Source organism: Chiloscyllium punctatum, chromosome 19 (genome assembly GCF_047496795.1).
Source record: "Chiloscyllium punctatum isolate Juve2018m chromosome 19, sChiPun1.3, whole genome shotgun sequence".
NCBI lineage: Eukaryota > Metazoa > Chordata > Chondrichthyes > Orectolobiformes > Hemiscylliidae > Chiloscyllium > Chiloscyllium punctatum.
Window position 1 is genome coordinate 41,500,994 of NC_092757.1, and position 18,121 is coordinate 41,519,114.

At 44.4% G+C, this 18,121-nt stretch overlaps 1 protein-coding gene across 2 annotated transcripts in view; it reads left to right on the top strand.

Moving 5' to 3' along the window:
- LOC140491280 (phosphorylase b kinase gamma catalytic chain, skeletal muscle/heart isoform-like) overlaps nt 1-18,121 on the top strand; it is a 116,499-nt gene that overhangs the window by 72,945 nt on the left and 25,433 nt on the right. For both annotated transcript variants that reach the window (XM_072589249.1, XM_072589248.1), the window contains 2 exons: nt 849-914; nt 6,287-6,450. In XM_072589249.1, the coding sequence (XP_072445350.1) occupies nt 849-914; nt 6,287-6,450 (230 nt within the window). The remainder of the gene's footprint in view (nt 1-848; nt 915-6,286; nt 6,451-18,121) is intronic.

Consider the following 18,121-nt stretch of genomic DNA (forward strand, 5'->3'; position numbering starts at 1 on the left):
GAGGAGTTGGAGTTAGGTGCACTTCCCGCAGATGAAGTCAGTGGAGACACTAGTGGTGACCCTTTCCTCCCACATTCCACGGAAGGAGCATGCAGCTGCCCTAGAATCCAATCCCACTGTTCTGAATTTCCAGAGACTATTTAAAAACTAGTAACCTTACAGAATCGGCCCACAGAAACTTTTTTTTCTTCTGCACCATGATAATTTTGTGATCCTGGCATGATGTTTGTGAGTTTGCTGTGGTGCAAATTGGCTGCTGCATTACCGACATTCCAACAGTGACCACACTTGCAAAGTACTTCATTGGTATTCCTGATGAAGGGCTTTTGCCCAAGACGTCGATTTTACTGCTCCTCAGATGCTGTCTGAACTGCTGTGCTTTTCCAGCACCACTAATCCAGAATCTGGAAGCATTTTACAAAATTCTACCATTTCAAATAATATTGGAAGGTTTTCTCTTTTGAAACGGACCTATCTCTGTTATCTCCTTTGTTCTGGCAGTTCTCAACAACATCTGCACTCCCCTCATTAAGGCACCTTGAGCTTCCTTCTAACCTCTCCATTGCTCGTTAATCTGTGTTCACATGTTTGGGTCTGAACTTCTCTGTCCTCCACCTGTCTCGCCTCTTCTCACAGCGTAAGGAGCTGGGTGTTCAGTCAGTCTCCCCAGCTTTTTCCTTGTGGCTGGTGTCAAGTTCTCTGCTGCTATGGTACCTCAGAGCAATTTACCATGTTATAGGTGTGATATAAATGCAAATTGTTGTTGGGTTCTTGTCATGGAGCAACTATGTCGAGTGGAAGAGTCAGTATTCTGGTGTGACATCTTTACAATGTTCTTCCGTTAACAGGATGAAGAGAGGAGAACTATTTGACTACCTGACTGAGAAAGTTACTTTGAGTGAAAAAGAGGCCAGGTAAGTGAATTTGTGGATAGAAATGCCTGCCCTTTCCCATGTGGGCAGGTAAGGTATCCCAAATCTCATTGCCTTCTCACCTCCACCCAAAATAAGTCAGAAGTGAGAGGGCCTGTGATCAGATTTCCACCTCACTACTAATTCAGGCTCTTTTATGGGTGATTAATGGTCACCAAAGGTCCTCTCTCCCCATGACCCACCTGACATTACCTACAGATGTCTAGGTCACTCCTTGACACTGGATTTAGGACCAGTCATTCCAGCAGCAGCCATGGCCTTGCCAATAATATTCTGGATAGCAACTTTCAGTAGCAGAATCCCCACTCCTGGGGTCTTGATTCCAGTGAAGGTCCTTCCATTGACCTAATCATACCTGACTGGATCACGGTTCCATAAGTCTCCCTGAAAAGGAGCAACATGGGTTTCGCTCTCGCTATTGTTCTCACCCACACCCCCAGTCAACAAGTGAGATCACCAATTTTTCAAGAACATTCTGCTTGGCTTTTATGTCTGTGTATCGCTCGTAAACATTGCAATCAACACTTCTTCATTCAAACCACTAAACAAGAAAAACTTATCCCAGGATCACCTCAGGGAGTGGCAGTGGCAGTGGCAGTGTAGTTATTTCCCAAAACTAGTAATCCAGAGCCTAGGTTAATGTTCTGAGGGCATGAGTTCAAATCCCACCATAGCAGATGGTGAAATTTGATTTCAATTTTAAATAATCATGAAATGACAACATTATATATTATTGTAAAAAAAAACATCTGATTCACTCCTGCCTTTAGGCAAGGGATCAGACTGACCTTGCTTGTTTGGCCTCCATGTGACTCCAGACTCACAGCCGCATTAGACTCTTAACTGGCCTCTGGGTAATTAGGGATGAGCAACAAATATTGGCTGAGCTAGCGATTCCTGAATCCCATGAAATAAAAGAAAATTGAGATCTGAGGCTGCCTGGCTATTCCCTTGAACTGGACTGACTTCAGATGAAATATTAGTTTGTCTATTCAAATGGAGGGATTCAAACATTGAGTTGTAATAAAGATAGAAACACATTAGAAGGGGACTTTTTAAATTTGTTCATGAGATGAGGGTAACACTGAATAGGCCAGCATTTATTGCCCATCCCTAATTGCAGTTAAAATCAACTGTGTTGCTGTGGGTCTGGAGTCACATATAGGCCAGACCAGGTAAGGATGGCAGTTTCCTTCCCTAAAGGACATTAGTGAACAGATGGGTTTTTTTGACAATCATTACATAGATGTCATTAGATCCTTCATCCCAGATTTTTTCAATGAATTCAAATTCCACCATCTGCCATGGCATGATTCAAACCTGGGATCCCAGGACATTACCTGGGTATCCAGAATAACACTGCCAACACGGTCAGTAGATTTGGTGAGGTGAGAGAGTTGGAGGTGGGACATTAGTTTTTACAAGGACAGCGGTACTAAACATATTTGAAGATGTTGCATGGTTCTGGCCCTAATATATTACCAACTTCGATAAAACACAAAATAATGGGTGACTTTAACTTTCCCAATATTGATTGGAACCTCCTTCGAGCAGAAGATTTGAATGGAGCTGTTTTTGTAAGGTGTGTTCGGAAGGGTTTCCTAACTCAGTACGTTGACAGGCTGACGAGGGGAGAGGCCATTCTAGACTTAGTGCTTGGAAACGAGCCGGGGCAGGTATCAGATCTTGTGGTGGGAGAGTGACCACAATTGCCTCACATTCTACATAGCTATGGAGAAGGAGAGGATTAGACAAAATGGGAGGATATTTAATTGGGAAGAAGAAACTATGATGCGATTAGACATGAGTTAGGAAGCATGGATTGGGAGCAATTGTTCCATGGTAAAGGCACTATAGACATGTGGAGACTGTTTACGGAACAGTTGTTGCAAGTGATGAATAAATATGTCCCTCTGAGACAGGCAAGAAGTGGTAAGATAAAGGAACCTCGGATGACGAGAGCGGTGGAGCTTCTCATCAAAAGGAAAAAGGTAACTTACATAAGGTGGAGGAAGCTAGGGTCAAGCTCAGCTCTACAGGATTACAGGCAGGCGAGGAAGGAGCTCAAAAATGGTCTGAGGAGAGCCAGGAGGGGGCACGAGAAAGGCTTGGCAGAACGGATTAGGGAGAACACAAAGGCATCTTACACTTATGTGAGGAATAAGAGAATGGTCAAAGAAAGAGTAGGGCCGATCAGGGATAGCATAGGGAATTTGTGTGTGGAGTCTGAGGAGGTAGGGGAAGCCCTAAATGAGTTTTTTGCTTCTGTCTTTACGAAAGAAACAAACTTTGTAGTGAATGAAACCTTTGAAGAGCAGGTGTGCATGCTGAAATGGATAGAGATAGAGGAAGCTGATGTGCAGAAAATTTTGTCAAACTTGATTGACAAGTCGCCAGGTTTGTCCTCGGCTGCTTTGGGAAAGGAGAAATGCAATTGCTTCGCCATTTGCGAAGATCTTTTCATCCTCACTCTCCACTGGAGTTGTACCTGAGGACTGGAGAGAGGCAAATGAAGTAGGGAAATCCCTGGCAATTACAGACCAGTAAGTCTCACGTCTGTCGTCTGCAAGGTGTTAGAAAGGATTCTGAGGGATAGAATTTATGACCATCTGGAAGAGCATGGCTTGCTTGATTAAATACAGTCAATACGGCTTTGTGAGGGTCAGATCATGCCTCACAAACCTTATAGAGTTCTTTGAGGATGTGACTAGAAAAGTTGATGAGGGTCGAGCTGTGGATGTGGTGTATGTGGACTTCAGCAAGGCATTTGATAAGGTTCCCCATGGTAGGCTCATTCAGAAGGTCAGGAAGAATGGGATACAGGGGACCTTAGCTGTCTGGATACAGAATTGGCTGGCCAACAGAAGACAGCGAGTGGTAGTAGAAGGAAAATATTCTGCCTGGAAGTCTGGGGTGAGTGGTGTTCCACAGGGCTCTGTCCTTGGGCCTCTATTGTTTGTAATTTTTATTAATGACTTGGATGAGGGGATTGAAGGATGGGTCAGCAAGCTTGCAGATGACACAAAGGTTGGAGGTGTCGTTGACAGTATAGAGGGCTGTTGTAGGCTGCAGCGGGACATTGACAGGATGCAGAGATGGGCTGAGAGGTGGCAGATGGAGTTCAACCTGGATAAATGCGAGGTGGTGCATTTTGGAAGGTCAAATTTGAAAGCTGAGTACAGGATTAAGGATAGGATTCTTGGCAATGTGGAGGAACAGAGAGACCTTGGGGTGCAGGTACATCGATCCCTTAAAATGGCCACCCAAGTGGACAGGTTGTTAAGAAAGCATATGGTGTTTTGGCTTTCATTAACAGGGGTATTGAGTTTAAGAGTCATGAGGTATTGTTGCAGCTCTATAAAACTTTGGTTAGACTGCACTTGGAATACTGCGTCCAGTTCTGGTTGCCCTATTATAAGAAAGATGTGGATGCTTTGAAGAAGGTTCAGACGAGGTTTACCAGGATGCTGCCTGGACTGGAGGGCTTATCTTATGAGGAGAGGTTGACTGCGCTCGGATCTTTTTCATTAGAGAAAAGGAGGAGAAGAGGGGACCTAATTGAGGTATACAAGATAATGAGAGGCATAGATAGAGTCGCTAGCCAGAGACTATTTCCCAGGGCAGAAATGACTAACACGAGGGGTCATAGTTTTAAGCCAGTTGGAGGAAAGTATAGAGGGGATGTCAGAGGCGGGTTCTTTACACAGAAAGTTGTGAGACCATGGAATGCGTTGCCAGCAGCAGTTGTGGAGGCAAGGTCATTGGGGACATTTAAGAGACTCCTGGTCATGCATATGGTCACAGAAATTTGAGGGTACATACATGATGATCAGTGGTCGGCACAACATCGTGGGCTGAAGGGCCTGTTCTGTGCTGTACTGTTCTATGTTCTATGTTCTAATTTGGAAAGGCTTGTTGGTATTCACTGTCAGAACTCAACCATGATCTCCCACTGTAGTCTTGTGACATGCTTCTATTGAGAGTCAGAGCAGAGTAACAAACAGCTCCATCAGTCCTTCTCTGATCTGTCGCTGTATGGGTCACAGTCGACCACATTCTTCTAAATATTAATGCTGCAAAATTATCTTATATATAACAGAAGTCATTTTTACTGTGAATTTAATCAATTATGTTGATCTGTATCAAAAAACATGGCAAAGGTCTAAAACCCAAGTCTTACACATAATTTTTTAAAATTATTTTATGGGATGTGGGCATCACTGATGAGGCCAGCATTTATTGCTTGTCCCTAACTGCTCTTGAGGAGGTGTGGCCGCAGTCCATGTGTTGTAGGTAGATTCACAGTGCTGTTACGGAAGGAGTTCCAAGAGTTTGAACCAGGGACACGAAAGGAATGGCAATATATTTCCAAGTCAGGTTGGTGGGCGGATTGGAGAGAAACTTGTATGTGGTGGTGCTCCCACATAAGAAATAGGAACAGGAGTTGGCCATTTGGCCCCTCGTGTCTGCTCCAACATTGAATAGGATCATGGTTGATCCGACATTCCCCACACCCACTTTCTGCCCATTTTCCCATAATCCTTGATTCTCCTACTGATCAAGAATCAATCTCAGTCTTAAGTATATGCAAGGACTCTGCCCCACAGCTCTCTGTGGCAAGGAGTTCCAAAGACTCTCAACCCTCTGAGAGAAGAAATTCCTCCTCATCCCAGTCTTCAATTGACTGGCCTTTATTCTAACACTAGGCTTTCTCCTATCTACTGTCCTTGTCCTTCCAGGTGGATGTGTTTATGGGGTTTGGAAGGTGCTGTCAGAAGAGCCCTGATGAATTTCTGCAGTATATTCAATCCAACAGAGCTGATCTTTTCCAGAATTGCAGCATGAGAGCTAAAATTAGCTTTGGTATGACTAATAGTTGGAATTACCAGCTGTCAATTCACTCACTGCTGCTAGGTGTGAGCTTGAGCAATTTGTAATTTACTTAATTTCCAGCTTTGGTGCCATCCAGTGGTGAGCAGTGGTGGGGTGGCATGGTGGCTCAGTGGTTAGCACTGCTGCCTCACAGCTCCAGAGTCCCAGGTTCGATTCCAGCCTTGGGCAACTGTCTGTGTGGAATTTGCGCATTCTCTGTGGGTTTGCTCTGAGCGCCCTGGTTTCCTCACACAGTCCAAAGATGAATTGGCCATGCTAAATTGCCCATAGAGTTAGGTGTATTAGCCAGAGGGAAATGGGTCTGTGTGGGTTACTCTTCTGAGGGTTGGTTGGGCCAAATGGCCTGTTTCCACATTGTAGGGATCTAATCTAATCTCAGTGCCATTGAAATTTAGTGTTCAGGAGGAGCAAGGTATTAGCACACAGCAACAATGTTAAAAAATACTCATTTCTGATTCTAGAAGCATCATGCGGGCACTGCTTGAGGTGGTTCAGTTTCTCCATTCCAAGAACATTGTACATCGAGATCTCAAACCTGAGAATGTTTTGCTTGATGATGACATGAACATCAAGTTGTCTGACTTTGGATTTTCATTACAACTTGGACCAGGCAAAAAACTGAAAGGTAAGAGTTTCCTGTCTGGGAATGGGATTAGTTACTTCAAAGGACAAAATAAACCAACAGTGAGCATTCACCAATCCTGGTAAAGTGAAAAATAAGAAATATTTTTAGAATGTGTTTGGATAGAACTAAGAGCCATGCATAGATTGTAGAATACATGACAGAAACAGACCTTTCAGCCCATCATGTCTGTGTTGACCATGATGCCATTCTAAACTAATCCCATCTGCCTGCACAAGGTCCATATCCCTCAATTCCCTGCCTATTTGTGTGACTACCTAACAGTCTCTTAAACACTGCATCCAATCAAATTCTACACCCTCCCCAGGCAGGGGATTCCAGATACCTACCACCCTCTGTTTTTTAGTTTAATAAAAACATGCCTTGCACATCTCCTTTAAACTTCCCACTCTGACCTTTTAACATGGGCATCAGATTGAGAATCAGACACTGGGAGACTGAGACCACAAGTGAATGAGAGACTCTGAAGGAGACCTTGAAATAACCTGTCACCTTTACGTTATCCAGTACATCCAACCACTTCTTGATATTACATGGAGTGAATCAAATTGGCCGAAGACAGATATCTGTGGAATCTTTAATCAAATCAGCCCTTAACCATCTGCATTCCTAGGAACACAAAACTAATTTATGCAATCTCTTCTTGAAGATAACCCTTGGAGTCCAGGGAATATTCCAGCAAACTACGCTGTACACCCTCATTGTATTGGATGTGTCATTGTGACGATCAGGTAATGTCAATAAAGTTAACAATCATAAAGGTCTACAACACAAAAAAAGCCCTTCTGCACAAGTCAAAAACAATCGTCTAACTATTCTAATCCCATTTTCCAATACTGCTTTGGCATTGCAAGTTTCTATTTAAATGCTTCATAAACATAATGAGGGATTTTCTTTACCGCCCTTACAGGCAGTGAAGTCTAGACTTCCCATCCCCCTTTGGTTGAAAAATGGTTTTCCTCACATCTCCCTAAACCTCCTATCCCTTACATCTACACCACCTCCCTTCCTCCGACAGCCACTGGGGAAAGGTTTCTTCATATCTACCCTCTCCATGGGCCATATCATTTTATGCATCTCAACCATGCCCTGCTCAATCTCTTCTGCTGTAACAGAAGACTACCCCAATCTGTTCCAATCTCTTTTCATAACTGAAACTCTCCAGCCCAGCAATATCCTGCTAAATCTCTTCTACACTCTTCAGTGCTCCCTCCTAGAATGAGGATTCTGGAATTAATCATTATGCTTAGCTGTGACCTAAGCAATGTTTATTCAGTTCCAGTTTAACCTCACTGCTCTTAAACTCTATGCCTCGGCTAATAAAGGCAAATATCCTATATGCCTGTCCAATACAGGGAGATTTGTTTGTGATGCTGGAGAGGATTTAACTGAGCTTGTTAAGAGTTCAAAAAAGAATCAATTATTAGAACGCAGAATGAGACAATTGTGCTTGCACCAGTTTTATTACCCAATGTCATCCCATCTGACAAACCTGTCGATATTCTCCTGTACACTAAGGCTACTCTCCTCACTGGTTACCACTCCAGTGATTTTTGTATCATCTGCAAATTTATTGATCAGCCCTTCAATACACAGGTCTTAAGTTATTTATAAATGCGGCAAAGATACTGAAGATGCTGGAGATTAGAATCGATAGTGTGGTGCTGGAAAAGCACAGCAAGTCAGGCAGCATCCGAGGAGCAGGAAAATCGACGTTTCAGGCAAAAGCCCTTCATCAGGATTGAGGGTGGAAACCTCAGGGTTGGAGAGATAAATGGGAGGGCGTGGGGCTGGGGGAAGGTAGCTGAGAATGCAATAGGTGAATGCAGTTTGGGGTAAAGGTGATAGGTCGGAGAGAAGGGTGGAGCGAATAGGTGGGAAGGGGCATTGGCAGGTTGGACAGGTCATGAGGGTTGTGCTGAGCTGGAAGGTTGGAACTGGGGTAAGGTGGGGGGAGGGGAAACGAGGAAACTGGTGAAATCCACATTGATGTGTGTTGTTGAGGGTCCCAAGGCAGACGATGAAGTGTTCTTCCTCCAGGCATCAGGTGGTAAAGGAGTGGTGATGGAGGAAGCCCAGAACCTGCATATCCTCGGTGGAGTGGGAGGGGGAGTTGAAATGTTTGGCCACGGGGCAATGGGGTTGGTTGGTGCAGGTGTCCCAGAGGTGTTCTCTGAAGCGCTGTGTGAGTGGGCATCCTGTCTCCCCAATGTAGAGGAGACTTCATCGGGATCAATATACGGGGTAGACCATTTAGGACAGAGATGAGGAGAAACTACTTCACCCAGAGAGTGGTGGCTGTGTGGAATGCTCTGCCCCAGAGGGCAGTGGAGGCCCAGTCTCTGGATTCATTTAAGAAAGAATTGGATCGAGCTCTTAAAAATAGTGGAGTCAAGGGGTATGGAGATAAGGCTGGAACAGGATACTGATTAGGAATGATCAGCCATGATCATGTTGAATGGCGGTGCAGGCTCGAAGGGCAGAATGGCCTACTCCTGCATCTATTGTCTATTGTCTATTGTCAATGGATACAGTAAATGACATGTGTGGAAGTGTGGGTGAAACTTTGATGGAAGTGGAAGACTCCTTTGGGACCTTGGACGGAGGTGACAGGGGAGGTGTGGGCACAGACTTTGCAATTCCTGCGGTGGCAGGGGAAGGTGCCAAGAGGGGAGGGTGGGTTGTAGGGGGTCGTGGACCTGACCAGGTAGTCATGGAGGGAACGGTCTTTACAGAAAGCGGAAAGGGGTGGGGAGGAAAATATATCCCTGGTGGTGGGGTTGGTTTGTAGTTGGCGGAAATGGCGGAGGATGATGTGATGTATACGGAGGTTGATGGGGTGGAAGGTGAGGACTGGAGGGGGAGGGGGTGTTCTGTCCTCGTTGCAGTCGGAGGGGTGGGGTTCGAGGACAGAAGTGTGAGAAATGGATGAGATGTGCTGGAGGGCATCATCAACCACGTGGAAGGGGAAATTTTGGTCTTTAAAGAAGGAGGCCATCTGGTGTGTCCTGTGGTGGAACTGGTCCTCCTGGAAGCGGATGCGGTGGAGACAGAGGAATTGGGAATATAGGATAACATTTTTGCAGGGGGCATTCCTAAACGTGATGGTACAACGAACACCGAGTGGAGAATTCACCACAAAGGTATACAGGAAAGCCACACACACAGACCAAGTCCTGAACTACGAAAGCAACCATCCCAACACACACAAAAGAAGTTGCATCAAGCCACTGTTCAAAAGGGCCACAACACACTGCAGCACACCAGAACTGCAAGAAGAGGAAGAAGAACACCTCTACAATGTATTTGCCAAAAATGGATACCCCTGCAATTTCATCAACAGATGCCTAAGGGAAAGACAACGGAATGAGGACATGCCACAACCCAAAGTACTAGCTATGTTACCATACATCACGAACATTTCTGAACTGACAGCCAGACTGCTACGACCACTAGGACTCATAACAGCACACAAACCAACAGCCACTCTCAGACAACAACTCACCAGAACGAAGGACCCGATACCCAGCATGAGCAAAACCAACACAGTGTACAAAATCCCATGCAAGGACTGCACAAAACACTACATAGGACAAACAGGAAGACAGCTAACGATCCGTATCCATGAACACCAACTAGCCACGAAACGACACGACTAGCTACCCTTTATAGCCACACACGCAGATGACAAGCAACATGAGTTCGACAGAGCACAGCCAGGGAATTCGTAGAGGCATGGTACTCATCCACAGATTCTATCAACAAACACATCGACCTGGACCCAATATACCGGCCACTGCAGCGGAAAGTTGGAACGGACAACTGGAAGCGGCAGAGACAGGCCACTATAAATGCCGGAGGAAACAACACAGAAGCACTTCACAGGAGGCTGCCAAGCACTGAGGATGTCACCTAGACAGGGGACGAAACGTGTGCAACACAAATTCCCAGCTTGGTGAACAGAACCACAACAACAAGGATAGAATGCCCCCTTACTTATTTGGATAAGTGTAGTTCCAATGCAGCATGTTGGCTTAGGGGGGGCAGCACTGGCTCAGTGACTAGCACTGCTGCCACCTCAGAGCACCATGGACCCACATTTACCTTCAGGCAACTGTTTGTATGAAGTTTGCACATTCTTCCCGTGTCTGCGTGTGTTTCCTCCAAGTGCTCTGATTAGAATTAGAATTAGAATTCCTACAGGTAAAAACAAGGACTGCAGATGTTGGAAACCAGAGTCTAGATTAGAGTGGTGCTGGAAAAGTACAGCAGGTCAGGCAGCATCCGAGGAGCAGGAAAATCAGCGTTTTGGGCAGGAGCCCTTCATCAGGAATAGAGGCAGGGTGCCTGCAGAGTGGAGAGATAAATGAGAGGGGGGTGGGGGTGGGGAGAAAGTAGCATAGAGTACATGGGGGTGGGGATGGAGGTGATAGGTCAGAGAGGAGGGTGGAGTGGATAGGTGGAAAGGAAGATAGGCAGGTAGGACAGGTCATAGGGACAGTGCTGAGCTGGAAGGTTGGAGCTGGGGTGAGGTGGGGGAAGGAGAAATGAGGAAACTGGTGAAGTCCACATTGATGCCCTGGGATTGAAGTGTTCTGAGGTGGAAGATGAGGCGTTCTTCCTCCAGGCGTCGGGTGGTGAGGGAGCGGCGGTGGAGGAGGCCCAGGACCTGCATGTCCTCGGCAGAGTGGGAGGGGGAGTTGAAATGTTGGGCCACAGGGCAGTGTGGTTGATTGGTGCGGGTGTGCCAGAGATGTTCCCTAAAGCACTCTGCTAGGAGGCGTCCAGTCTCCCCAATGTAGAGGAGACCGCATCGGGAGCAATGGATACAATAAATGATATTGGTGGTATTAGAATGATATTAGAATTCCTACAGTGTGGCCCTTTGCCCCAACAAGTCCACACTGACCCTCCGAGGAGTAGCCCACCCAGACCCATTCTCCCTACCCTATATTTACCCCTGACTACTGCACCTAGCCTACACATCCCTGAACACTAGGGGCTATTTAGCGTGGCCAATTCACTAACCTGCACATCTTTGGATTGTGGGAGGAAACCCACACAGACACAGGGAGAATGTACAAACTCCACACAGACAGTGGCCCAAGAAGGAAATTGAACCCAGGTCCCTGGCACTGTGAGGTAGCAGTGCTAACCACTGAGCCACCATGCCGCCCAGTACTCATTGTATATAAAGATGTGCAGATTAGGTGGATTGTTCATATTAAATTGCCTACAGTATCCATGGATATGCAGGCCAGGTAGGTTAGCCATGGGAAATGCAACAGGTGAGGGGGATAGCTAGTGGGACTGTACAGAATGCTCTTTGGAGGGACAGTGTGGACTCAATGGGTCAAATGGCTGCTTCCACATTGTAGGGACTCTATGATTCTATGAATAATATTGAGCATTAATTAAGGGGATCTTGGAGTGCAAGTTTAAAGCTCCCTGAAAAAAGTAATAACACTGGATAAGTTGGTAAAGAGGGTATATAACACACTTTCCTTCATCAGTCAGGACATTGATTATAAAAGTTGTCAAGTCACATTTGCAGCTGTATAAAACTTAATTTAGGCCAAATTTGGAATAATCTGTGCAGTTCCAGTCACCACACTATCAGAGGATATGGAGGCTTTGGATAGAGTACAAAAGATGTTTAACCAGATATTACCTGGATTGAAGTGTACTGGCTATAAGGAGAGGCAGGACAAACTTGAATAGTTTTCACTAGAAAATTGGAGGCTAGGTGCAACCTAATACGACCTAAGTATATAAAATGATGAGGAGAGATATGGATGGGGTGGACTCTCCTTTTTTTTTCCCAGATAGAAATACTCGGGGGCATAGGTTTAAGGTGAGAAGGAGAAAATTTAAAGGAGATTTGCGAGGAAAGTTTTTTTGCACAAGGTAGTAGATGCCTGCAAGATATTGCTAGAGGAGGTGGGAGAAGCAGAGGCAATAGGCAACGATTAAGAGGCATTTAGACAGACACATGAGCAGGCAGGAAATAGAGGGACACGAACCATGTGCAGGCAGATGAGATTAGTTTACATTGGTGGCATGGTTGGCACAGATGTGGTGGACCAAAGGACCTGTTACTGTGTTGTACTGTTCTTTGTTTAACACTCTAGAAGCTCACACCATCCACAACAAAGCAGTGCTCATTCAGCATCCTATCCGTTAATTTAATCATTTACCTTCTAAATCCATGACCAAGACCACTTCCATCTAGAAGGATAAAAACAGCTGATAGAGAGGAACATCACTACCTTTAAATTCCCATAAAGCCACTCACCCTCCTGACTTCGAAATATGTGACTTATCCTCCAAGTGTCGATGGGCGTAAACCCTCAAACTCCCTGCTGAACAGCACTTTGGGTGTGCTTCCAGCACACAGATAGCAGCAGTCCCAAACAGCTCACCACCACCTTTTCAAACTCAACTAGAGATGGGCAATAAATACTGACCCAGCCAGTAATGATCACATGATCAGAATGAATCCCTTTAGGAGCAAAATGGATGACAATGCATTTTTCAACCTATCTATTTTTCATTTCCATCTCTATGACTATTCCTTTTGTGATATTGTGCTTCCATTTAGATTGCTTACAATATCACCTGTCTTTGTGTCATCTGCAAATGCAGACATCTGACTTTCCATCTTGTTATTTTAGTAATAACAATATGTGAATATTCAAGCCTCAACACACATCCACAGTACACATCTGGCAAGTACCTTCCCATTCTCCTGCTTAGTTAATGTCCTTATCTAGTGAACAACTGCTACAGGCTATAAACAATGTTCTTATGTGAGGGAATTTGCTAATTGCCTTCTGGGAGTCCAGATACACATCCTTTATAAATCCAACTGTCAACGTTGGATCTCATTGCATTGGTGCTATGGTGCAAGGATTGTGTATTGAGGTGAGTGCAGATGAAAACAAAGATGTATTATGCTCAAGAACTTTTTCTGGCTTTCCTTTCGGCACACCCCCTTAAAGGAGTACAATTGATGATGGACATACAGTCCTTTTTGTGTTGTCTGTGTTGTTGCCCTGCAGCGTCATGTAGCATCTTATTCCACAAGTGAAGTCTGGTAAGTCAAAAATGTTCTCAATCCTGACCACTAAGGTATACAGATCACGTAGAGACATAACTAAATGGGAGGCTAATTATTCTCAAAACTAAACAGAAACGACACACATGGTACATAACAGCTTGATACAGCGACTGCTCTGCCCAGTAAACTACAGGAAGTTGTGTGCACAGCCCAGGCCAGCACAGAGGCCAGCTTCCCATCATGGATTCCATTTACACTTCTCATTGCTGCAGAAAGACTGCCAACAACAGCAAGGACCCTTCCCATCCCGGTAATGTTCTCTTCCAACTTCTTCTGCCAGGTAGAAACTAAAGTAACTTGAACACATGTACCAGCAGGTTCAAGAGCAGCTTGTTCCCTGCAGATTGGGCCTCTTTAACTTCACATGACGTTGATCTTGCTTTGTGCACCTCGTATGCAGCCGTAACCTTGTATGCCTCCCTCTGTCTCAGCACCCTCTGATCTGTATGTCCTTGTTTGCTATGATCTGCCCATACTGCTCGCAAAAAACCTTTCACTGTACTTAGGTACATGTGACTACAATAAATCAAATCAAATCTTTAAAAATGCATTGACAGGTCTTGTTGCTGCTTCATATTTATGCTCAGATGTCTGTTCTTTATTTGGGAGATTTGTACAGCCTAGACTGACAAAGGACTTGAGAACAAACCCTTCAGTTTACCTTGTCTGTGCTGACCATGATGTCATTCTCAACTAATCACATCTGCCTGTACATGGTCTGTATCCCTCTATTCTCTGCCTGTTTTATGTATCTGTCTAAATGGCTCTTAACGTTACTATCATATTTGCTTCTACCATCTCCTCAAGCAACATGGTCCAGGTACTTACCACTCTCTGTTTTTAAAATAACCTTACCTCGCCTTTAAAATTTCCTTTCTCATCTAAAATCTATACCCCCTGGTATTTAACATTTCCACCCTAAGTAAAAAGGCTCTTAACTATCCACAGTGGCTCAGTAGTTAGCAGTGCTGCCTCACAGTGCCCAAGACCTGGGTTCAATTCCAGCCTTGGGCAGCTGTCTGTGTGAAGCTTACATGTTCTTACTGTGTCTGTATAGGTTTCCTCTGGGTGCTCCAGTTTCCTTCCACAGTCCAAAAGTATGCAGTTTAGGTGAATTGGCCTTGCTAAATTGCCCATAGTGTTCACGGATGTGTCAGTTAGGTGTATTAGGGTAGAGGAATGGGTCTGGGTGAGTTACTCTTCGTTGGCTTGGTGTGGACTTGTTGGGCCTAATGGTCTGTTTCCAAACTTTAGGGATTCCATGATTAATCCAAACCTCTCAATTTTATATACTTCTATTAGGTCACCCCTTAGCCTGTGACACTTCAGTGATAACAATCCAAGTTTGTCCAAACTCTTCAGATAGTAAATGCAATCCAAGCATCATCCAGGTAAATCTCTTTTGAGCCCTATTCAAAATTCTACACATCCTTCCTGTAGTGTGGTGACCAGAACTGCACACAATACTCCAATGTGGCATAACTAAAGTTTTATATAGCTGCAAATGTGACTTGCCAACTTTTATATTCAATGTTCTGACCAATGGATGCAAGCATGTAGTATGCCTTCATTATTATCTTATCCACTTGTGCTGCTACTTCCAGAGAGCTATGGACTTCCATCCTTCGATCCCTCTATATCTCAATGTTCTTAAGGATCCTGCCATTTACTGTATACTTTCCTCTTGTATTTGGCCTCTCAAAATGCATCACCTCACATATGTCCAGATTCAACTCCATCTGCCATTTCTCCGCCCAACTTTCTAACCGATCTTCATAGTTTCATAGTAATAAAAGCAGGAGTAGGCCTCTTGGCTGACCTGTCCATCATCTCAGCTCCTTCTTACCTGCATTATCCCCATATCCCTTAATTCCTGTACCAAGTAAAAACCCATCCAACCGTGTCTTGAATATATTTAATGAAGCTGCTTCTACTGCCTCCCTGGGCAGAGAATTCCATAGATTCACTACCCTCTGGGAAAGCAGTTCCTCCTCATCTCTGTCCTAAATCTGCTCTCCCTAATCTTGAGGCCATGTCCCTTAGTCCTAATCTCACTCACCAGTGGAAACAACTTGCCCACCTCTATCTTATCTATGCCTCTCATAATTTTATATGTTTCTGTAAGATCCCTTCTCATTCTTCTAAATACTAGTGAGTACAGTCCCAGGCGGCTCAACCTCTCCTTAGAGGGTAACCCCCTTATCTCTGGAGTCAACCTGGTGAACCTCCTCTGCACTGTCTCCAAAACCAGTATATCCTTCCTCAAGTAAGGAGACCAGAACTGCGCACAGTACTCCAGGTGCAGCTTCACCAACACCTTGTACAATTGCAGCAGAACCTCCCTGCTCTTAACTTCAATCTCTTTAGCAATGAAAGCCAATATTCTGTTTGCCTTCCTGATTACCTGTTGCACCTGCAAGTCAACTTTTAGCAATTCATGTATGAGCTCTCCTAAGTCCCCCTGCACAACGGCATGCTGCAATCTTTCACCATTTAAATAATACCCTGACCTACTATATTTACTTCCAAAGTGGATAACCTCACATTTCCCAACATTGTGCTCCATCTATCAGACCTTTGCCCACTCACTGAACCTATCTAAATCTTTTTGCAGACCCTCCACACCTCTGCACAGTTTGCCTTTCCACTCAATTTAATATCATCAGCAAACTTAGATAGGTGACACTTGGTCTCCACTTCCAAATCATTTATACATATATACCATGAACAGTTGCAAGCTCAACACCGACCCCTGAGGCATCTTGTTCACCACTGATCTCCAATCAGCGAAACACCCATTTATGCCAAATCTCTGCTTTCCATTGGTTAACCAGTCCTCTATCCATGCTAGTACATTCCTCACAACTCCATGCATTCTTATTTTATGGATGAGTCTTTTATGCAGCACCTTATCGAACATCTTCCGGAAATCCAAGGATACAACATCCACCTGCTCCCTCCATCCACTGCACTTGTAACATCCTCAAAGAGCTCCAGTAAGTTTGTCAACCTGAATCCTTCCCTTCCTGAATCCATGCTGCATCTGCCTGATGGAATCCTTTCCTTCCAGACGTCGCATTATTTCTTCTTTAATGTTAGCCTCCAGCATTTTCCCAACTACAGGTGTGAAGCTAACTGACCTGTAGTTACCTGCCTTTTGCCTGCACATTTTTTAAAACAGCGGCATGACATTCACTGTCTTTCAGTCTGCCAGGACCTGCCCAGAGTCTAGTGAACTTTGATAAATTACCACTTGCACATCTACTATGACTTCTGCCATTTCTTTCAGCATTTTGGGATGCATTCCATCAGGACCAGGGGACTTATCTACCTTTAGATTCTCAATTTTGCTCAACACTACCCCTTTAGTGATAGCATTTGAATTGAGGTCCTCACCTCCCATCGTATCCTTAACATCATTCTTTGGCATGTAAGTCACATCTTCCACTGTGAAGATTGACACAGCATTATCCTGTATTAATTCCCTTTTCTCATCCTGCAAGGGACATACCTCCACTTTAGCTACCCTTTTACATTTTATATATTTATAAAAATTTCTAAATGATTTTATATTCTGTGCTCGTTTGCATTCAGAATCTATCTTTCTGTTCTTTATTGCTTGCTTCGTTGTTCTTTGTTGCTTTTTAAAGTTTTCCCAATCCTCCTGTTTCCACTATACTTGGCTACTTTATAAGTCTGATTGGCTTTTAATTGGATGCCTTCCTTTATTTCCTTGATTACCCAAGGCTGGCTCTTTCTTCCCCTTGCTATCCTTGCTTTTGACCAGAGTATATATTTCTCCTTGTGGAAAATCACTTTGAAAGTCCTTCACTTTCCCTCAGCTGTTCCACCATATAACTTGTGTTCCCAGTGTAATTTTGCCAACTCCTTCCTTATCCCTTTATAGTCTCCCTTGTTTAAGCATAACACCCTGGTTTTAGATGATACTATTTCATCTGAAATTCAATCAGACTGTGATCACTCTTTCTGAGAGGATCCTTAACTACAAGATCATTAATTTTACCTGTCTCATTGCATAGGACCAGATTTAAGATTCCACGCTCCCTTGTACATTTGGTAGCATGCTAGTCAAGAAAGTTATCACGGATGAATTCTATGAATTCTTCTTCAAGACTGCCTCTACCGACTTGATTCGACCAATCAATGTGCAGGTTAAAGTGCCCCCCCCCCCCGCCAACAAAGTCTAATTCCTGTTGTAACCCTTGACAATCTTCCTCACCATCCACCAGCTTTCAATACCATCTGCAAACTTACAATCAGATCACCTACGTTTTCATCCAAATCATTTATATACATATTACAAAACAAGGGTCCCAGCAGTGATCCCTGCAGAACACCACTTTAGTCAGAAAAACACCCCTCCACCACTATCCTCTATCCTCTGACCAAGCCAATTTTGTATTCAACTTGCCAACTCATCATAGATCCCAAGCGAATTAATTTTCTGGACCTGCCCATTATGAGGTATTTTATCAAGTGCTTCAGTAAAGTCCATGTCGACAATATCCATTG